This window comes from Ochotona curzoniae, unplaced genomic scaffold (genome assembly GCF_017591425.1).
Source record: "Ochotona curzoniae isolate NIBS_2020 unplaced genomic scaffold, NIBS_Ocur_1.0 contig_21, whole genome shotgun sequence".
NCBI classification, from domain to species: domain Eukaryota; kingdom Metazoa; phylum Chordata; class Mammalia; order Lagomorpha; family Ochotonidae; genus Ochotona; species Ochotona curzoniae.
The window spans coordinates 738,757-761,619 of NW_024465322.1; the positions used below are offsets into that span (position 1 = coordinate 738,757).

General features: G+C 43.2%; 1 protein-coding gene across 7 annotated transcripts in view; it reads left to right on the forward strand.

Annotated features, from left to right (window-relative positions):
- Window positions 1–22,863, forward strand: part of CACNA2D1 (calcium voltage-gated channel auxiliary subunit alpha2delta 1) — a 343,062-nt gene that overhangs the window by 86,282 nt on the left and 233,917 nt on the right. For all 7 annotated transcript variants that reach the window (XM_040970986.1, XM_040970994.1, XM_040971020.1 and 4 more), the window contains exon 3: window positions 6,256–6,372. In XM_040970986.1, coding sequence (XP_040826920.1) covers window positions 6,256–6,372 — 117 coding nt within the window. The remainder of the gene's footprint in view (window positions 1–6,255; window positions 6,373–22,863) is intronic.

Below are 22,863 nucleotides of genomic sequence, written 5' to 3' on the forward strand. Positions count from 1 at the left end.
GCTTGGCGTGAGTTCCTGGTCCCCAAATTTGGCTTGCCTGATCTCTGGTTCTTGCAGGCATTCAAGAAATGAACCAGAAAACAGAAGATCAATGTCCCTCTCTCTTGCCTTTTAAACAGATAAAAGCAAATTAATTTTGCAAAGGAAGCATGCCATTATTTGCGATTCCCTTCATCAACGGGTTAGATGAAAGAAAATCAGGAGCCAGCAAATACTGCTTTATTTTTGCCAGCGAATTCACTTTTTCAAATAGCTATTGTCCCTAATGTAGAGTATGTTTATTTTTATTTTCATTGTGGATAAATTCTACTTTTTTTTTTAATGTCTATGTTTTGTTTATTTGGGAAGCAGAGGGATTGGGGAAGCAGAGGCAGGAAGATGCCATTTGCTGATTCATTCCTCAGATGCCTGGAAGCAAGGAACTTACTGAAGGTCTCCCAAGTGGATCAAAAAGAGCGGCTATTTGAACCGAACCCTTGCCCTGGCAATATTAGAGTCCCCAGTGACTCCTCACCCTTAAATGGAGGAACCATATTGCATCTCAATATCTTTCTGTTGTCGGCCAGCTGAGATGATCAGATATGTAAGTGAAAAGAAATACCTTATCCCAGCTCTGAATCATAAAACTATCTTTAGTTAAGGAATCTTCGAAGTGACCAAGCATGAATACTATGCCATTCTTTTGTGTTGGCACAACTTGAAATATAAGACATTCTCTGTTGCTAGGGATCAGATGGTTCAAAAAATCCTAGGAACACTTCGTAAAGACCAACAAATCCACAAACCACTCGACATTGTGAAATTCAACTAAGATGAACTGAGTGGTTTTATGAAAGGAGTCATTTTGGGGGGAGGGTATATGTCATGTTGGCTGAATTAGCCTTGAAGAAACATGCATTTGACTTTAGTCAACCAAAACAGTAAAGGAAGAATGATGGTGGGAGATAGTATAACTTTTTTTTTTTTTTTTGAATTTCACTCTTACTGTCCTGAGATAGAATCACATTTATTCCTCCAGCTCATTTCACTTTCACACAGCGTGCGTGTCCATGGCGATATTTATAGCTTTGCTGTCTAGACGGTCTTCCTAGGACCTCACCCCAAGGCGATGTTAATGAAGGATGACTCTGAGCTAATTTCATTATTTCCTGATGCCTGAGGGAAACGGTACAATTTTGACACGAGCGCTCCTCTTTCATATTCTGGAGATGCTAATGGTTGGTGACCTGCAGGTGCAGAGTGATAACTAATAAATACTGTGAATCATAGTGTCCAAAGGTGGCTTCTTCTTTGGGACTTCGGTTTGATGAGTGGTGGATCACTTCGAGGATGATAGAACTCTTGTTAAGACTGTAGCCAGTGGAAGGGAACGTGAGAGAAGGTTCCAGAATCCAGTCGTAGCTGTGGACTTTCAACCGGGACGTCCTAACCACAGCTCACTCATTGTTTCTCATGGCAGTCGACACAACTGGCTTCATATGCGGCAGTTCTGTTGATCGCAGCATCTGCTAAGCCCGTGCCTCTTTCCTTTCTTGTTTCTTCACATCCAAGGCTGCTTTCTTGTCCACCTGTCGTCTCTCTGGTCCTCTCTCATTTGTAAGGATCTATTTTGAAGTGGGCTGATCATTTGCAAACTTCACTCCTGGAGTTAAACAAGCGTATGCTTACAGAATCTGAGATGAGATGATGGCTTTGTCGGCCGCAGCCGTCCCTTCTGTGTCGAAGTTCATCTTAATTCAACTTTCCTTTTACTGATCTCCCCGGCTCAGCCGTTTTAGGCCCTTGATCCGTGATGTATTCACCAACAGCCGTTCTAGGGTGAGAAAATGTCATTGGCTGATAGGGCCAACCCTGCTTTTACAGATCTCTGTACCTGGCTGCTCTCCAATCACTGACCCAGAAGCCCGCTGATTGTAGATCTGGAGTCAATCGTGGTGCAGGTGTCCTGGGTTCTTGAGTTGGATTCCCACCAGTTATCTGTATGGAACCTTCTGGGCTCTTCCCCTCCTTCCTTCAGGGGCTGTCAAAAGGACAACACCTCCAGGAAGAGAGCTGTGAGCATGGCAGAAGTTGGGAATGTTCGGCATATTCAAGAAATCGCAATAGCTGCTAACCATGAGTGAGCTTAAGGTTTGATGCTCGTACTTTTGGCCAAGTTTCTCTTTGGAGAACTTGTTCACAAGCATCCATTCTTTCGCCCAGAATGAAGAGTGGGACTGACTAAAAAAGGTCAAACAATATAGCCTTAATATGTTAGAAGTCTGTCCTCATGGCAATAACGAGATGGCGTGTAGTGCCTCAGTTCCAAATAGCCTTTTGAGGCCAGTGAATGGGTTGCTCAATTCTGAGTCCCAATGCCTTTCCAATATTCTCTCGAATATTCTTGATTTTTCTGCTTGGTGTCTGGGTGTAAGACGAGGTATCTAAGACTCGATTTCTGGGAAATTACTTTAATATGTACTATTTTAGGGCCCAGTGTGGTAGCCCAGAAATCCTTGCCTTGTGTGTGCCAAGCTCCCATAAGGGTGCTAGTTCAAATCCCAGCAATTCCATTTCCCATCCAGTTCCCTGCTTGTGGCCTGGGAAGCCAGTTGAGGACGGCCCAAAGCCTTGGGAGCCTGTACCCGTGTGGGAGACCCCAAGGAGGCTCCTGGCTCCTGGCTTTGGATTGACACATCCCTGGCCGTTGCATTTTCTTGTGGAGTGAATCATCAGACAGAAGATCTTCCTCTGTCTCTCCTCCTCTCGGTGTATCTAACTTTCTCATGGAAACAAAGAAATCTTTAAAACATAATAAAATGTATGATTTTTGCATATTCAGTTTCGGAACTCAGGAGCAAAAGCCCAGAATTCAACATGGCTCTGTTCCACTGTTACTCAAATCATTTACTGCCTACCCTGGCCTGCATGGGCGGACAGCTGGAACCTGGAGCTGGGGTCAGGAATCGAACACACAGATTTCGATAGGGGGTACTGACATCTTACGCTGCTTCCTGAGTGCTAGGTCCAAAGGCCACTCAGACTGCATTTTAAACACTTATATATTTCCATGTTAAATATTACAGCAGCATCTGTTATATTGGTGGTCGAAAGAATTCACATGTAGTTATACGATCAAATTCGATCGTGTCATCTTACAAACCTATTTGAATCCTTGTGCCCTGAAGATTATTCATGCAGCAAATCAGGAATCTTTCTGAGATCCAGGAGTAGTCACTGGCCCAACAACAATGAATAGTGCATCTTTTCAAACCAGAACCCTTTGTTGTTGTTGTTGTTTGCTTTTTTGTTTGAGGAGCGATCTGATTTTTCATCCGTTTAATTATCACAGAAAGCATTTCAATTGTGGTTTGCTAAACAAACAAACCCAGCTGGTGTTAGCTCTAGACTCTGGAGTCAGAGACTCCTTGTATTTAAAGTTTGTGAGCCAGCACTTATTTTATTTTTATTACAAAGTCAGATATACAGAGAGGAGGAGAGACAGAGAGGAAGATCTTCCGTCTGCTGATTCACTCCCCAAGCAGCCACAATGGCCAATGCTGCATCAATCCAAAGCCAGGAGCCAGGAACTTCTTCTGGGTCTCCCACAGCGGGTGGTGCAGGGTCCTAAGACTTTGGGCGGTCCTGGACTGCTTTGCTAGACCCCAGGGAGGGAGTTGGATGGGAGGCGGGGCTGTCAGGATACAAACCGGAGCCCACATGGGATCCTTGGGCATGCTTGGCTAGGGCTTTAGCCACTAGGCTACCACGCTGGGCCCTTTTTCTGATTTATAATCCCTTCTTTACACCAGCAGAAGTGTGTCTGACATGTGGATAGTGATTAGATAAATGACGTAGCATGAACTATGAATTATACTTCTAAACTAATCTTTACCAACTGCGGAGTTTATTGTATTCCCTACGCCACAGGAAAGAGGTTAGACATGAATAGAGAAATGAACATGTTATTAATGGTGTGGGGCACAACTACATTCCAGACCAATTGTCTCCATTGGCTTTGCTGGGAAGAACTCAATATCCTGGATCGATTAAAGAGACATTGTGGTTTAACTATTTGTATTCCTCATCAGTGGATCCATTCAGAAAATTCCTATCCCGGAAACTAGGCTTCAGCGAAAGTCTGAACTTTGCAGTGGCGTGTTCTGCATGCCTACTCTTGGAATAAAATAGGAATTGAGGAGCTGGCACGATAGCCTCGTGGCTACAAGTCCTTGCCTTGCACACGCCGGGATCCTATATGGGTACCAGTTTCTGGCTGGCCCCACTTCCCATGCAGCTCCCTCCCTGGGGTCTGGGAAAGCAGTCGAGGACAGCTCAAAGCCTTGGGACCCTGCACCCGCGTGGGAGACCCAAAAGAGGTTCCTGGCTCCTGGCTTCAGATCAGTATAGCTCCAGCTGTTGCTGTCACTTGGGGAGTGAATCATCAGATGGAAGATCTTCTTTGTCTCTCCTCCTCTCTGTATACCTGACTTTCCAATTAAAAAAATATATATTTATAATATATATGAATTTAATATATAAATATAATCTAAATAAATATATAATTTATAAATATGTCATATATGTACATATAAAATAAACATAATACATAAAATAAAATATAATATGAATAATATATTAAAAATTATAAAAATAATATAAATAATATATAAATTCATATGTTTCAAAATACATATTTAATATATTAACATATTAATATAATTAATGTTATAATACTTATATTAATAATTAATATTAAATTTGATAATATAGAATCTATTATAATAAAATATATAATATATTATAGAATATATAATAAATATAAACTAATTATATTAATAATATTAATATATTAAAAATATATATTTTAAAAATACACTGTTTGAAGTCCTGCCCTGATCTAGTGAAAGGAGTGTATTAATACACGGGACTTCCAGAAGAATCTAATTTTGTATTACAGCACATAACAAATGCACCTTTAAGAGTTCAAATAAAAACTTGTGAGACAAAGTTCAAATGCATGTCGCCAACGTCTCAGCTCGACTAAAATAATGAAACCGAGGAATCCAATTTTCGTTTAGACCTTCGGTGGTGTTAACTTGTATCCTGATCAAAATATAAGGTCTCCATCACCGAGCAGATACACCTTAGTCTATTCTGTGTCAGTGTCTGCTTGAAGCTGGTATGCTCGTTTTTACACCTGAGCCCGGCTCTTCTCCCAGGCTGTGCGACCTGTTGGGAGTAATGCAGCATGTTGGAGCTGTGCCCGCCCAAAGCAGGGTTGAGCTGGTTTCTGTGTGTGCCTGGATTCACTTCTCACAAGACAGGCAAAGCCTGCCAGGTTTTGGCTTTCAAAGATGGTTTAGTCATGCGTGCGTATCCCATCTGTTGTATGCACAAGGGATTTCCTTGGAGCTCAGCTCTTGCAGCCACAAAGGCTGCCGTGCCTCCCCGCCCCCTCTGCTTTCCTCCCCCCAAACCCCCCCTGGCCAGCAAGGTGCTGCACCTGACAGTTCAGGGAGATGGGGCCATCGGCTTAATTGCATTCTAGTTTGATCCACTAATTTAGAACACGCAAAGTTTGAACTAAAATAAATAAATCAATCAACAGCGTTGAGCTGTACTCCAGACTGGAGTCTTAATGGCCTGTGGCTCCTCTGCATGGGGGCGGCTTCTCAAGTTTCCCCGTGCTGTCAGGCAGAACAATAGGGTTCTTGTTCTCTCTCTCTCTCTCTCTCTCTCTCTCTCTCTCTCTCTCTGATTTAGCAGCATCCACTTGGGTAGCTTCAGAATCCCACAGGGGGAGAGAGAAATGGGAATTGTCCTTTAGCGCATCCTCCAGGACACAGCGTTTCTTCCTTTTTCTGTCTGCCTCCTGAGTCTTGCAGGTGCCACCCTCAGGCAGGGCTTCGTGTTTCCCTGGCGCCTCTGAGCTCCCTTGCTCTCAGCCCGCCGGTTCCTAGGGGGGATTTTGAGACAAATGTAGAGCTTCAAACCTCAGAAATACGCGGACAAGTCGTTGTGGTCCTGGATGTGTTATGCAACCTGCTAACAGCCCGCTATTTCGGCAGGCTGGTGGTTTTGAAGCAAATTTATGTTTACAGATGTCTGTTTCCTTAAGCTTTCTTCAAAAAGATCATGATGAAGAAAGAAAAGGGGTTGGGTTTCTGTAATCAGCGTTCATAATTTGAAATCTAGTCTAATGGGGGGCTAGGGAGCCAAACAAGCAATTACTCTTCTTAGCAATTTTGTTTTTTTCCTTTTCCTTTCACGCAGATTTATGAGAAATATCAAGATTTGTACACTGTGGAGCCAAACAACGCGCGCCAGCTGGTGGAAATCGCAGCCAGAGACATCGAGAAGCTTCTTAGCAACAGATCGAAAGCCCTGGTGGTGAGTTCCTGAGCGAGCTGGGCCAGAGGTCGCTTTGCAGTCCGCACGCATCTTTTACGACTTCTCGCTGTATCTGTTCATTCCTTCTAGAATGTTTGCTTTACGTTGGGAACTGTACGGTGGATATGGTTCTGCTGTACACTCATTTGTTCATGTCTGCTTTCATTTCACTACACAGTGTGATCTAGGAATAGTGGATGCAATGACTTTTATATCTATTTATACTCAGATGTACTTAGTAACCGATGCACCTGCTTACCTATCTTAGCACGCGAGATCTGCCAACACTAGCGGCGTTCCTAATATCCCATGCTCTCCTATCCTGCTGTCCTTGCTAAAGTGGCAGATATCTCAGAGGTGTGATGTGTTGAGTCTGACGTGAATGGTTTGGCAAACAAAGCCATTTTCATTTTGCTTGTTTCTGAGCCGTGTTAAAATCGTATGATTCCGTATACATATTCTCTGGGAACTTGTGTTTCTTCATCGCCATTATGCTGCTAGAATTTATCTGTATGCCAGAGTTTAATTTTAGATCATTTTCTGGCACGATCCCTCAGCCATGGCGGATACTTTGCGAACCCTCCCATTGGTGCTGGATTTGGGCACAGCAATGAGCAATGAGTTTTATGCGTTATCCCTGGGACCTCCAGGGGTTACTTCCAGAACACCCCCCCATGAGCACCCAAATCTACAGATGTAGAGTAGCTTTGTGTTTGCATCGAATCCATACACCTGTTTACTTTCAATATCTCCACATCTTTCATACGCCAGATAAATGCTCTATGAATGGTGGTGATGCAATGTTGTTTAGGAAATAATGACAAAAAATATGTAGAAATGTGCAGGATAGATGGCTCAGTTTTTCTGGATATCTATTGTCCTGCAGGCTGACTGGGTGGACCAGGATGTTTTACTGTCATGTCAGGCCCATGTGAAAGCTTATCTTATAAATTAGCCAGAGAGAGGGCCAATCGTTGCTACTAATGGAATCGAATCGTTATGATATATTGTCAGGAAAATTACATCACCGATGTCTCACCCTCAGCACATCTTCCTTGCTGTTCTCACTCTTCTTTTCGTGGTGATGTGAGGTGGCGCGTGCGGACATAAGGCAAGGGGAACGTGGAGGCCGTAGTAATGTCGTGTTAGGCTAACAGTGAGGTTGACAGGCCGCGCCAATCTCCGATCCACTGATGCTAAAACAGGCTGGGTACCAAGGACCGTGGGTGATCCCTTGGTCTGCTGATCCTATAACAGGCTTCGGTACCAACAGGATGGTAGAAAAATCCCTTGGCAAGAGACATCCTTTATATCTCAGATGAGACAGAACAAGATTTCATCACAATTGTAAAAGTTCTGAATTGCTTCTTTCTGAAATGTTCACTCAACCCTTTTTAGCTACAATTGACTGTTGAGTTACTAAAGTCGTAAAAGCTGAACTGCAAGTAAGGTGGGGAGCGGGAGGGAATGCATTCCGAGGAAACACTTGAAATGGTACATTTATTCTCTTTGGGCAAATTATCCTTTGCATTTGTTTCTACGCACAGGCTAACATCAGTGTCATTGCTGAACTTTCTCGAGCAGATTTCATCACAGGAAAGTAAGATTGCTGAAGTGCCTGGTGTGTGGTTTATGCAAAACAGTGGGATTGCCTCAGTGAAGAGATCCGCCTGAATGTTTGTCCTCACTGGGCCGCTGTCCACACGTCAGACATCTTACCAGAGGCAATTCCTTGGATGGGACATGACTCTTTGTTCAACAGTCCTAAGACAAGACACCTGTTACTGATTCATTCCCCGTTCTCTTGCCTCCTCGTTGAACCGTGTTCATCTGTTTAACACACTTTTGTTTGTGTATGTTAGAAGTTTACTTATTTGTAATGGCAGAGCATGAGAAAGGAGACACCTCCTAGCCAATGGTTCATTCCACAGCTGGCTGCAAGAGGCGGCCAGTCGCCTGCCAGATCACAGGTGTGCAAGGACTTGAGCTGTCCTCTGCCGCCTTCCAGGCCCGTAAGGTGGGGGCTGAGTAGGAATCAGACCCCTGGGAATCTAACCAGAGCTCCAGAAAGGCACATGTGGGTCCCAAACATGACTTCATTCACTGCGTAAAGACGCATGCCCCTGTATTTACTTGAATTCTATGATAGGCAGCACTGATGGTCATTATTTTAGTTACATATCATACCCTGTAAAATATCTTTTTCTTGCTTGTGCCTCGTCATTTTCTTGGTTGTGTATTTTGGTCAGATGAATCTTTACTTTGAATGCAAAGTCAAGCTGTCATTCAGCTTTCGGTATTTTGTGATGCCTTTACACAATTCGTGATTTTTCTTGTAAAGGCAGATTTCTAGAGCTAGAAGGAGTTTCAGAGAGAAAGAACTTCCATCTGCTGGTTCAGTCCCTACGTGGCCACAAGGGTCAGAGCTGAGCCGATCCGAGGCCAGAAGCATCTTCCAGATCTCCCTTGCAGGTGCAGGATCCCAAAGCTTTAGGATATCCCTGACTCTCTCTCAGGCCACGAGCAGGGAGCTGCATGGGAACTGGTGCAAACGGGGCTGATGCGGGGGACTAGGCTGATGGAGCTCCTGGCTCCCTGATTTTCATCTGGCCCCACCATGGCTCTTGTGGCCATTTGGGGAGTGAACCGGCAGATGGAAGATCTCTTTCGTTGTCTCCTTGCCCTCTCTGTGCCATCCTTTTTTAGAAATTAAAAACAAATTCAACATTCCTTTCTCACGTGAGGTCATGCATGTCTCTTGTAAGTGGACCTTATTTTATGCGATTCTAAACGTTGTCTTTCACATACGAGTACTTGGTCCATTTTTAGGTGACAACACTAGCATATAATTTGAAGCTACAATTGAAATCACTTTTTTTTTTTCCCCTAGCTTGTCTTCCCACGGTCATTATTAAATAATCTACTGCTCCTAGTGAACTCCGATGGCTGACCTAGACATTGAGTAAAGCAGATTTTTGTCCCAGCAGTTCTGACCATTCTTGACGTTCACTCTTTAGTTAAACTTTCAATTCTGCAGGTAATTAGCCAAAGAAACACCTACTGGGAGTTTGAATCAGACCACGTGGAGGATTGGTATTCTCTGAGTGTCTTTTTCTCTCTGATCGGAGCCAGAACAATCTTTCCCTTTAGCCAGTCTTTCTGTTTTGTGTTTCAAACCATTCAATAGGATGACACCCCCTGTGGGGGGTTGGTCCTGGCGGCCACTCTTGGAGTTTTGCAAGACTTTTCTTTACTCAGTGAGTCCTAGTCTGGGGATTATTCTGGTTTTGATGTTGGAGAGTGAGATTGGGTTTGTTTTCAGACTACATTCTTTACACGGTTTCTTTGTTTCCACCAAACTAGGAAACACGTTATTCGGAAGTGAAACAGGTGCACCATTCTATAGTAAATGAATTCAAAATGGCATGACTAAGTCTTTCTATTTTCTTGCACACTTATACTCAGGGAAACATCTAGATTTAAAGGAACTTTGATTTGTTTTCAGAGTGGGATAAGTATAATCTTAAAATGTGTGAAGACACAAATCTGAGGTAGGGGTAACGTTGAATACTGGGTAGATGTTTTGAGTATTCACTAGGTAGAGTTTTGTCGTTATTTCTTGCACCAATCCTGTGATTTGGAAATTGTTATTAGTCTCTGTTTCCCGTGAGGAAAGTAGGTCTTTGCGTTTGCTGTCTTGTCCAAATGCCCCTGATAATAAAGCATGCTAGGGCGAGCTCAGACTGTAAGGGGTATTCGGAACACCCTGGCTTGTGTTACAAAGTAGATTTTTCTGTAGCAGATTGAGCGAGAAATAACCACATTTTTTTTTTGCTAAGGCCCCAGGTGATGTTGGTGCCTGTTGTTGAAAGACCTTCTTGGAACGTCAGGATCTAGAAGATTCCAATTCAACAGTGTCTGACTTCAAGATCTGCTTTGTGACCTGTTCCACAGCCAGATTCTTTGTAACAAGGCAGGAGTGATGACTAGGTAGGCTGGGTAAACTACAGTTCACCCACGCTAAGTAAGAATCGGATGTTCCAGTTCATAGAATATTCTGGAATGCTCTTCATTTTTTTTAGTGAATGTATACCGATGAACCATTTTCATCTTTTTTTTTTTTTTCCCCAGTAAAATAAGTTGTTTGGTGATATTGAAATGCTTTTTGACCTTAGGTTGAGCTTGAGAATTTTAACCTTTATTATTCTTAGAATCAGGGTTATCAGCATAACTTTGAAAACATAGATGTAAAATCTGAAAGAACAATCAGGTGGGTTGGTTGTTACGGCCTACTTGTCTCAAATTTCATCTCTGAAAATTTATGTTTTTGAAAAAGCGGATGAGCAGTGGAACTTTTTAAATTTCTTGTTGGAATGGTTGCTTTCGATATCTATACTAAACACTTGTGCAATGGGCTTTATATACTTTATATACTGATTCAAAACTCAAATAGAATTTTTTGCCTCATACTTTGGATCCCATCATATATTTTCTCTCATTTCTCTTCCCTTAATTTTTCAGTTTTCAGTGTCAACGGTTATTTTGACTCTTTGCTCACATTGTACGTTCTTTTGATCTGCTCCGTGAACCAGCTTTAGGAAGAACTGAGAAATGGAAGCCAAGTACACACATAACCTCTTTCACAACCCTGTCTTTGATAGCCAACTAGAGCGTTACCATGAAGTAGCGGGGATGGTGTTGTGGAAAGGGAGCTGTATAAACTCATGTTGTCCCTCTGACGATTCCATTGCATGCGTGACGCACACCCTTCCTCACTTTGACTTTGTGAGTGAAGACACTCGGATGACCGAGGTTCTTCACCGTGAGTGTGCAAGGCGTGAGGCAAGCGTGCAATTCAGTTTTCGGCATCCTGTCCATTTTAGTCGTCCTCTCCCCATGCAACCCTCATCCTGATTTCTGCACTATTGTTTGATTTCCGGAATTGGCCTTCTAATTGACTACTGGCCGAGTTCCTGTGGCTTTGTTATTGATAGCTATGCCATTGACATTGTTGGACTATTCTTAAGGAATCTCAATTCAAACAATGTCTGACAACAACAACAAAAAACACCGTTTCACATTGCACATTCCTTGTGGCCTAGAGTAGGCTGATGTGTCTGTAAATAATAACTAGCAATTCAAGAGTAGCTTTGCTTCTTGAGAGAGAGGGAGAAAGCGAGTCAGTATAATTATTGTTCACCGCCAAGGAAGGGGTCGGCTTGGTCATCAGAGTTCTCTTCGCATTTGTCTAAAAGAGATTCGGGTCAAGGTTATCATAAACATTCTTTTCTAGTGACACTTCTCCAATTAAAACTTATGTCTCCCTGCTAACTTGAATTACGACTGGTTCAATCTACTGTGAAGTTTGAAGTATTGAAGCATCATCGAATTCTTAAATGAACCTTAATATTTAGCTGAATAATTAGCTTATGGAAAAGGAGAACATGATAAATGCTTTCCAAGAACCAAGCACTTTTTTTTTTCTTAGATACAGTAGGTTGTTATCTACATTACAATTCTCTTGCATTTCTTTAGCTGTGTGCTGGAGTGTCTCCCAATTCTGTATTGGCCAATAGTAATGAAAAATTTGGTAAAAAAAACAAAAAAAAAATTGGATTTCTGATCTGTAACGCAAAAACAGGAAGTAATTACACTTGATCTTAGCCCCAGCCGAGAAGTGATAAAACAGGAAGTAATTAAAAAAGGAGCAGGAAGTGAGAGCAATGCTGAAGGAAGCATGGTGAAATTTCTACAAACTTCAAGAAGAAATAAAAATGTACACACTTCTAGCCCAGCACAGTAGCTTAGTGGCTAAAAGCCTTGCCTTGCATGTACCTGGATCCCATGTTGGGTACCGGTTCATATCCCGGCTACTCCACTTCCCATCCAGCTCCCTGCTTGTGGCCTGGGAAAGCAGTTGAGGACAGCCCAAAGCGTTGGGAGCCTGCACCCGTGTAGGAGAAGCTCTTGGCTCCTGGCTTCGGATACGTTCAGCTCCGGCTGTTGTAGCTACTTGGGGAGTAAATCAGTGGATGGAAGGTCTTTCTTTCTGCAAATCTGCCTTTTTAATGAAAGTAAATATGTGTTTTGAAAATGTATGCATCTCACTATTAGTTGTTGACTTGCCTTTGTGAGAGGAGGTTCAGATGTGATAGAATGTAGATAGAATGTGATTGGACTTAACAGTAATATTTCAGAATTATCAGGAGTTGAAATGGTGGCAAGAAGTTTGGTTATACTTTCTTAGTTTGGAGGCAACATATACAGAACATCTGAACACGCTGTTTCTACTATATAGTTTTCATATTGGTCGGCATACATACTCATTTATAGTTAGGGTAGAAGGACTGTATGAATTTTGACTATGAGAAAATAAGAACATTGAGAGATGATTTCCTTTTTAAAAAAAGATTTATTTACTTTTTATTGGAAAGTCAGATATACAGAGAAGAGGAAAGACAGAGAGGAAGATCTTCCGTCCGTTGATTCACTCTCCAAGCGTCCGCAATGGCCGGAACTGTGCCGATTCAAAACCAGGAGCTTCTTCCGGTTCTCCCATGCAGGTGCAGAGTCCCATGGCTTTGGACCATCCTTGACTGCTTTCCCAGGCCACAAGCAGGGAGCTGGAAGGGAAGTGGGGCTGCTGAGATTAGAACTGGTGCCCATATGGGATTTTTTGGCCGTGCAAGAATAAGATGGCTTTGGGTCATGTACATTCAATTTGAAAATTTTGCTGGGTTTTTACTGGGAACAGAATACATGATTTATGTGCGGAGCATTTGGTACAGGGGTTAAGCCGTTGCGTGGGATGCTGAAATCTGACAAACGGAGGGCCTGGTTTGAGTTCTGATTCCAGCTTCCTGTCAGTGCGCACCCTGGGAGGCAGCTGGTGATGCTTTCTCAGTTCGATCTTTGCCATCTGTGTGGGAGACCTGGCTTGAGTGCCAGGCTCCTGGCTTTAGGCTAGTCCCATCCTGGCTGGTGCAAGCATTTGTGCAGCAAAGCAACAACTAGAACATCGCTCTCCTGCTCCTTGCTTCGCAAAGAAAACAAAAACTGCAAAAAGAACATAGTCGGGGGGATTATTCAATATAGCTAAAGTAGGGTCTGTGGGCAGAGAAAATTGAAATCACGCTGAAGCATTCACTTTTTGGTTGATCAAAAAGAAGAATAAAGCAGTGAGAGAAAGCTAGTATAAGTGACTTATCTAGACTGACAAATACTTCTTTGCTGGCAATGGACACAGATTTATCTTCCTAACAATTGCTAGAAGTGCGATCTTTGCTGCCTAAAAGTTTCAGGGAGCAACTGAAGACCTGCGTGTGTGCGCATGTGCGTGCGTGTGCGTGTGTGCGCATGTGCGTGCGTGTGTGTGCGCATGTGCGTGTGTGCGCGCGCGTGTGTGCGCATGTGCGTGCATGTGCGTGTGTGTGCGCATGTGCGTGCGTGTGTGCGCATGTGCGTGCGCATGCGTATACATTGAGCATGAGTCCACAGTTAATCCTTAGCATAGAAACGTAAGCAGGGTAAAGGCCACAACAGGAAAAAAATCCTTTTGGAAGGAACGTGAAATAGTATGTTCGTAGTAGGCTCACACATCTTTTTCGTGTTAGTGTATTGATCTGTAACAAGATAACTCGGGGCTAAGCTATTTCCCTTTGAGTCCCAGCTGTACAAGTGACCAAGTGTCCGGCTGTTTGTTCTGCACAGTTGAGATGACTTCGAGTTGCATTTGCTAACCTGCCTGGGGGTGCTCAGAGCGAGGCGCTGAGGCCAGGGGATGTGCGAAGTGGCACACCCTTGCATACGCGTGAAGCAGTGTGTTTGGGGGATAGAACTGGTCTAGGGTTTTCTTCAAAAGGGCTTTGCGCCAGAGACAAGGGCAATTTAGCAGAAAGCATAGGTGAATGGGCGCTGAAGGACTGAGGAATAACAGCCAGCTTGCAGTGTGAAGTGCGGCATTGCGGTTGGTTGGATGTCCTCGGTATCTGCAAAAACAACAGCAAACAAAACACCAGACTTGACCCCCCCACCCCAGAAGGGATCAAATTAGCTTTGAACATCTATCAATCCCAGAGTGTGTATTTATATTGAAAATAAAAAAGGGGGGGGTCTTCTATAGCTAGCCTCCTGTTGCCACTTCCAGAATTACTGTGGACGAGCTGAGGATTCGGGTCAAGGTGCGATTATGCAGGGAACTTTCAAGAGTGGACACAGAAGTTGACCAGATTCCCCTCCTGAAGTGTCTGGTTGCAAAGTGATACTAAGTTGATAAATGGATTTTAAATGATTTATATATATCATTAATTACATTGCATTATGTGACACAGTTTCATAGGCTCTTGGATTTCCCCAACCCCTCCCCGTGCTCTCCCCCCATGGCGGGTTCCTCCACCTTGTTGTAGTATTACATTTCAAATTCAGTCAGGATTCTTTCATTGCAAGCGTATACCAAGCATACAGTCCAGCATCTTATTGTCCAGGTAAAATTCAGCGGTTTCCTGGGGAGACCATCTCTGGTCTGAAGGTAGAGCTGGCAGAATATCATCCCGATCAATTAAAAGCCACAGCACAACATCAACAACAATTTACAACATTATGGAATTAATGGACATGGTATGGAGTAACTAATATGTTAAAAAAATGCAAGTTCTTAACCACATCCTGCGACTACTTCATTCATATTTCTATTTTAATTTATACACAGCACCGGCTGCTATACACCTTAAAATGGCTGTAGGGTACTATTCAGCTGTCTCATGTCTATTTTCATTTTAGTATTTAGCAGTTTATAGTGTTGAAGCATAATTTTGCTGAACTTGGCAGATTTTAGGATAGTCTAAAACTGGGTTATAACTCTAACAAGGCATATGTCAACAGTTGAGGTGCAGAACAGTTTTTAGGAGATTTATTTATTTATTTGACAGGCAGAGTTACAAAGAGAGAAGGAGGGTAGGATGGGAGAGAGAGACAGAGAGAGAAAGATCTGTCTACTTGCTCACCCCTCCCAAAATGGCTGTAATGGTTTAAACTTGGACAGTCTAGAATCAGAAGGCAAGAGCTTCTTCTGGGTCTCCCGCATGGCTGCAGAGGCTCAAGGACCCGAGCCATCTTCCACTGCTTTTCCAAGTGAATTACCAGGTAGTGGGATTGAAAGTGTAGCAGCTGGGACTTGAAGCAGCACACCTATGGATGGCCTTTATGTAAGTGTGATGTCGTATTCAAATGCAATGAATTCATGTCAGCTAAAGGGAGATTTGAACACACTGTGGATTTGTTTTTCTGCACGTAAGTATGTATTTCAAGAGAGTTCCAAGTGTTGAACTCTGCCACTCCTGTGTCCTGCTTGCTGGACCCCCTCTGATTTCAAGAGGGATATCAAATGTAGTTTCTTCTCTGGCCCATTGCCTCGGCACAAAGTTGAGATGCTCTTACTAGCAGGTGTATTTAACCAGCTGTATTCATGCCCTTTTCCAAGATTTAATATTAATTTTAGGGGATATAGTCTGGAGAAAATTTTCATTAAAGCAGAGGAAAAGGAAAAAAAAAATCTATAATGTCTCACTCTTTGATATACAAATGACATCCCCAAATTAGCTTTCTCCGACAAGGCCTGGCGTAATATTAATAGTATAATGAGAGGGTTGTGCAGTAAATCTAGACCTGGGGAATTGGCAGGGTAGCTTTTGTAAACATCAAAGATCTTCCAGGATTAGTGAATCATATTTGAAGTATTTGAAAAAGTCAGTTATGTTCCACAGGGTCTTACAGTGCTTAACAATCAAGAGTTCAAGTGCACAGGCATTTTTTTTTATGAGGATGGAGTGTAAGTTTAGAGGGAGGAGTGGAGACGCAAGGAATTATGGGAAAAGTCAGAAATCTAAGAAGGTAAACTTAAGTAATAACCATGTAGAGGTGTGAATGCACGAGTTGGTTTCTTGTTGTGGAGTTTGACAGAAGGGAGTGAGTGAATAATTGGCATTTATCGAACGTCTGTTGTGGGCCACTTTGCTAGATCCATTCTGGATACTTTTAACCCAAATCCTGTTCTGCACGATAGGTTTAATTGTCATCATTTTACAGATGTGCAAAGTGAGCGCTCCAGGAAAGTCAGTGTTTAGTTCAATCTTCCACAGCCAGCGACTCCAAACTCAGTTAAGTATTTCTGCAAAAATGTCGAATGTTCTCTCGTGTACCCCGTCATTAGTTTAGACATGAAAACATTATTAGCTCATTTTAATTTTCAGCATGAGCTGAAGCTAAGAAAGAGCAGGTCACTTCACCAGAGCTTATACAGAATGAGTGATTGGGACTTGGCATCTTATATTTTGTTTTCAGAACTCTTTTAAAAGGCAGAATTCCCCAGGGAGAAGGGGAAGTTGTAGGTGCTTGTGCTGGTGTGTTTGCTGCCGCATGCCCCAAATAGCTGAGGTTTGGACCAGTTTTAAAGCCAGGAGCCAGGAACTCCATCCAGGTCTTCGACGTGGCTGACAGATGCCCAAGCATTGGCCATCTTCTATTTTCATAGATGCTGCATCAGAAGTGGAGAGGCAGGGTGCTGGACTTGGTACTTCCATATGAGGCCCCTGGGCTCTCTAATCATAGCTTTCTCATTTAGTTGCTTCTTGCTACTAAAAAAAAAGACGTACTGTTTGGACCTTACTGGGCTTCTTAAGGCACCATGCAAGTCAGCATCATGACCTCTTGTGGGCGCTTGGAAGCATCTTCTATGCCTGCTTTGGATCCAGTGCAGCTAGTGTAGCTTCTAAATAAAATGTGGCCATAACCTGTGGGATGTATTTCCAGTTAGAGGTTTCCAATAGCACAATGCCTCGTGGAGTTCTGTTTTTCACTTTTTCAATTAAATATAAAGAGAACAGATTTTATGTGTTGCAAAAAGACAGTTCCAAGAAGATAGTACCGCCTCCCTCACTTACCTGGTCTTTACTCCCCCCTCCCCCCCGCCACCCATCCCCACATCCTTCTCTCACCCTTTCCTCTCTTCCACAGTATTCGCACAGACATATTTTTGGTCTTTTCGGCCCTCACAGGGTTCATTGAAACCCAGGCCTCACCAACTGGATAGAGTTCTAAGTCTGTAAGATACTTTTGTCCCTTTTGGTTTGGTTTTTGGCTGATGCTTCTAAGACTTACAACCTCCAAACTCAGTGTTTTAAATATATCACGACTAGAATCTTGAATTAGACACCAGCTACAGTTAGCAGGCCTTCTGAATGTCAAGGAGATCCTCTGAGGCGCAGGCCAACTGCCAGCCAAGAAGATGCCAATTTCTCCGCCTATTTCGGAGGCAAAGAAAGGCCTACAAACACCTGTCTTTGAGGCTGAGTCAGCAGAAGATGGAGTGGTAGATCTTCCATCCATTGGTTCGTTCCCCAATACCCGCAACACCCAGGGTTGGACCATCTTGTACTGCTGTTCGCAGATCATTGGCAGGAAGCCGGATCAGAAGCAGTGCAAAGAGGGCTTGAATCCATGCTCATATGGGATGCTGGCATCCCATGGCAGCAATTTTACTTAAGCCTTCCACAGCACTTGGATTTTTTGTTTTTAAAGATTTATTTATTTTTATTACAAAGTCAGATGTACAGAGAGGAGGAGAGACAAAGAGGAAGATCTTCCGTCCAATGATTCACTCCCCAGGTGAACTCAACGGCCAATGCTGTGCCAATCCAAAGCCAGGAGCCAGGAACTTCTTCCAGGTCTCCCACACAGGTGCAGGGTCCCAAGGCTTTGGGCCATCTCAACTGCTTTCCCAGGCCACAGGCAGGGAGCTGGATGGGAAGTGGAGCTGCCAGGTTTAGAACTGGCACCCATATGGGATCCTAGGGTGTGTTCAAGGCGAGGACTTTGGCTGCTGGGTCATGCTGCCTGGCCCACAACACTTGGATTTTTTCGTCTACAGTAATGCCAGGAATTACAAATGGTAGGAATTTGAGGCTAGGTTAAACATTAAAAAGAAAAAATCAATAACAAAAACCTCGAGAATGTCGCAGTGTTGTGTCTGGTGGCTCCCACCCCATTGAAAGATACAGTGTCAGCACCAAAGGCTGTTTGAACCCAAGCGCCTTGTCAGCAGGGTACCTGTCAGATACACCTCTAAGATGGAGAGCACGTTGAATGATCTAGGGCAGTTCATTCCTTAGTGGAAGGCTCAGACACGGAAGAGCTTTCACTAGAAATTTCTTTGGCAAAATATCATTTTGCTAAGTTTACGTTGGCTTTCGGCTGGGAAAACATGCTTTATGTAGAGGCACTGCTACACGGGTGGCTTGGTGAAGTGCATGCGTGCTCTGAGAACATGGCACTTGCAGAACTGAAGGCAGAAGCAGATCTGATTGGTTGTCCTACAGGTGGTTGCAAAGACACTGGAAGGATCCAAGTTTGAGACATTTGCAAAAAAAAAAAAAAAACCCAACTCATGGAAAATGGTTAGTTTGGTGGTTAATGAGGGCTATACTGTCCATAGTGGAGTATCTGGGTTCGATCAATGGCTCCCACTCCTGACAAGGTTTTCCTGCTCATGGGTACCCTGGGAGGCAGAGCTGATGGTTCAGTTATTTGGCTATCCATAAAGAAGACGTGAAATAAGTTTCTCATTTCAAGCTTGGGTCCTGGCTTAGTTACCGCCATTCCTAGAGTCTATAGAGTGAACCCATGGAGGGGACTCTCTCTCTGCCTCTGTTTCTCTTACTGCCTCTCAAATGAATAAACCCATTGAAAAATATCTTTGTGAGCTCCTGGGCAATATGCATTAATGAAAAATTATGAACGAATATCCTTTAATTTTGTTTTCCATGAACTTTTTGCACCCTCTTATATTTTTGCTATGTTTTTAAGAAATAGTGAACCTTTCTCAACAAAAATGTTCTAGTCTGAATGTGCTAGTTGATATTGCTTTGTAGAGGAATAAAAACATAGAAACAGTGCTTTGTAGAGGAATAAAAACATAGAAACAGCTTTCTTTGATTCGCGTGAAGGTGAGCTTCCAAACCGAGTGCCTGCCAAGATGCCTGGGAAACCATCAGACAGTGGTCTAAACGGTTGAGAGTCTGCGTTCAGCCTGGCCCCGCCCTAGCAGGTGTTTGGGGAATTGAACTGACCAATGGAAGCTCCCCTTCTTTCTTCCTTTGTCACTCTGATATTCAAAAGAAAACTGAAGATAAAACCAAAGAAAAGGGATATTTTTTTCTAAATCATCAGAAGCAGAGGACTGGCTCTCTTTTTTCCTAATGGTATTAGTGATTCAATTTGCACAGTCGTGGAATCCATCGCTATGACTTGATGTTTGAAGAAGTTAGCTCTGACATCTACGCCCTTGTCCAACTTAGACCTATTTGATCTTTCTCTATCCTGTTACGTAAGTCCCAGTTGATTGGCATTCGGTTTAGAATATCTCACTTGCTGTGTGTCCGTGTGAATTGCTGGGCTGGGGACTGTGGGATTGATGCGAGCTGTCATCAGCTCATCACACCGCAGTGTTCTGGGCAGATCATGATGGCTCTCATTTGTTTAGCCACCATTATTGCTAGATTTTGTGTTAAAGGCTCCACACATGTTATCAAATGTAAGTTTCAGACAGATGTATCAAATGCGTCTCAACAGTCAGCTGTTATCTTCTTAGAGGCTGTAAAATCTGCCCAAGGATAATATTCACCCAGCATCCAACAAGAAGTAGGTTTCAGCTTGAAACCCAGGTGGAGTTCCCAGTTTCCAGGTCCTAAGCGTGACCTTGCCCAGCCCCAGCTGATGTGACCCATGAATGGAGCCCCGTCTGTCAGTCAGTCTCTCTCTCTCTCTCTCTTTTTCCTCGTCTCTGACAAATGCATGAATTTAAACAAACATGCTTATGCAATTTCACAATCTAATGAGCCTCTGTAAATGTCTTTCATATTATCTGTTGGAAATCATCAGTATTTATTCTCTATCTCGAACCACAGAGAACAGAATCAAAAGTTTAAAGATAGTCTGACAAATTATCATTCTAACTCCATCAAAAAGAATTTGAAGGACGGGTGTTGTAACACAGTGGGTTAACCTGCCACCTGCCTCTGATCCTGATATCTGCCGGTGCACTTGGGAGGCAGTGGATGATGAGCCCCTGGGCCCCAGATGTGAAGCCCAGTTGTGGCTTCTGGCTCCTGACTTCCGCCTGGACTGGGCTCTGATTCTTCGCTGCCATTTGGGTGGGAGAACCATCAGATGGAAGATCTCTCTGTGTCTCCTCTCTCTGTCACTCTTTCGTGCGAATAAATAGAATTGATATTTTTTTTAAAAATTGGGCATTATTTACATCTTTCTTCAAGGAAATAATAATCTTGATTCCTTACAGTATTTGCTTCTTTCTTCTCTTCGTTTGGAGTGACCCGACTACATCTTTGCCCAGCGGAATAAATATATGTTTTTGTTATGTAGGGTTTGATTTGAAATACTTGTACTTCTCATTATTATAATAACATCCAAAACTCATGCTTCCCTCTGCAAATTAGTGCCTTTGCTGTTGGCAACGTAGTAAGGTCAGAATTAACAGGGTTGGGTGAGCCAAACATCTGTCTTCCAGATTGGTTTTCCAGAAAGCGCAAGACTCCAGATGCTTTTGCCTCACCTGGCTTAGTGTGTGTGATCTCTCAGCCGTGGGCAGCCAGCCAGCTGGCTGGGCTGAGCGGGAGCGAGCCTGCTGGCTCCAGGGCCCCTGAAACTGACAAGACCCGTGTGTCTTGACAGCCCCCGCATTAGGTACAGAAGACATGCTTTTTCCCTGGAAAATTCACACATTTCTCCCCAGCATGAATTATAGCCCGTCCTGTGTTTGCAGATGGGCTGGGAACCAATCAGCCCTGACTGTGACATTGCCCTTTCTGAGGCAGTCTAGTCTCGAACCGCAGAGGGCTGATAATAAATACCAATGGCTCATTTTCTACCAGCAAGTGGACAGAGAATTTATTAAACTATACATTGTTGGCTACGCTATCCTCCCCGCCTCCCCCGGCTACACAGCAACATAATGTGGTCTGTTAAAACAAGAGAAGAATTAAATAACTCATTTATTTAATGAAGTATGATGCTTCTGTATACTCAGAACTTTCTTAACACCCATTGTTTGGAGTTCACAGTATTAAGTTGGATGCTTGCACAAGCTTTCATTTTCATCCAGTGACCGCTCACTCCAGATTTTCTCAGCTCGGCGTTTCTGGAGATCAAAGTACGTTCCCAGAATGTGACTTGGAGACAACTTCGTGAATAACTTCCCTTGTCTCGCTGCGTGCATCCATTGCAATGAGTTTTCTCAGTAAGGAGCGGTGACATTCTTGTTTACACACCAAAATGTTTTGAAATCTCAAATATCTCAGGAAAGACCCGAGGGCAGACAGGCAATGCTACTTCTAACAATCTGTTGGGTCCCTGGGTGAGGACTGTATTGGCGTGTAATGATTTTATCCTTACTAAATCCTTCCACACGTATCATTGGCGTAGTGTCCATGCCGTAGCGCACCTTTCCTCGGGGATGTGTGTAGAAAGTTCTATAGCGCCAAGTTTTAGGACAGTGTTTCTTCCAACACTTCATTTGCTTCACCTGTGTTGGATGCACTGTGGGGTTTTCTATACTTAATCTGTTTATTTCATCTCTCTTCCCCTCCTCCTCTGCCCCTTTCCATTCCTGTTCTTTCTCTTCCTGGTCTCTCTCTTTTCTTTTCAAATCATTCGAGGCAGCATGAAATGAATAAGGTAGAAGTGCAACATCCAAGGTCCTGCTGTAGATCGCTATTTTCGGTATATCCGACTTTCTAATAAATAAATAATTTTTTTTTTTAAAAAAGAAAAGCTTTATTTAAAAAAAAAGCAAAACAAAAGACGTTCTGTGCTGAATACAAATAATTGGCTCACCAATGATATGCAGCCACATGCAAAGGAACTGCTCTCATTGAAGAATGAAGTTAAGCAAGGACTCGGTGCTCAGCACTGCCATTGGAGCCGTGTGTTCAGTGTGACTCAGACAGTTTAGTTACTATTGATTCCTTTTAACTATTGTTAACTATTGACAGGGATTCCATTTTAAGTTTATAACTGTAGATTTTACAATAAGCAAATGTATCAGTTTTCAAGTAGAATATGCATATATATATATATTAGATATATTACATATATATGTGTGTGTGTGTGTTCTGCTTTTAGGTGTTTTTTTTTTTTTATTGGAGAGGTGAATATACAGAGAGGAGGAGAGACAGAGAGGAAGATCTTCCATCCGATCATTCACTCCTCAAGTGACTGCAGTGGCCCGAGCTGCGCCAATCCAAACCCAGGAACCAGGAACTTCTTCTGGGTCTCCCACACGAGTGCAGGGTCCCAAGGCTTTGGGCCGTCCTCGACTACTTTCCCAGGCCACAGGCAGGGAGCTGGATGGGATGTGGAGCTGCCGGGATTAGAACCGACGCCCATATGGGATCCTAGGGCGTTCAAGGCGAGGGCTTCAGC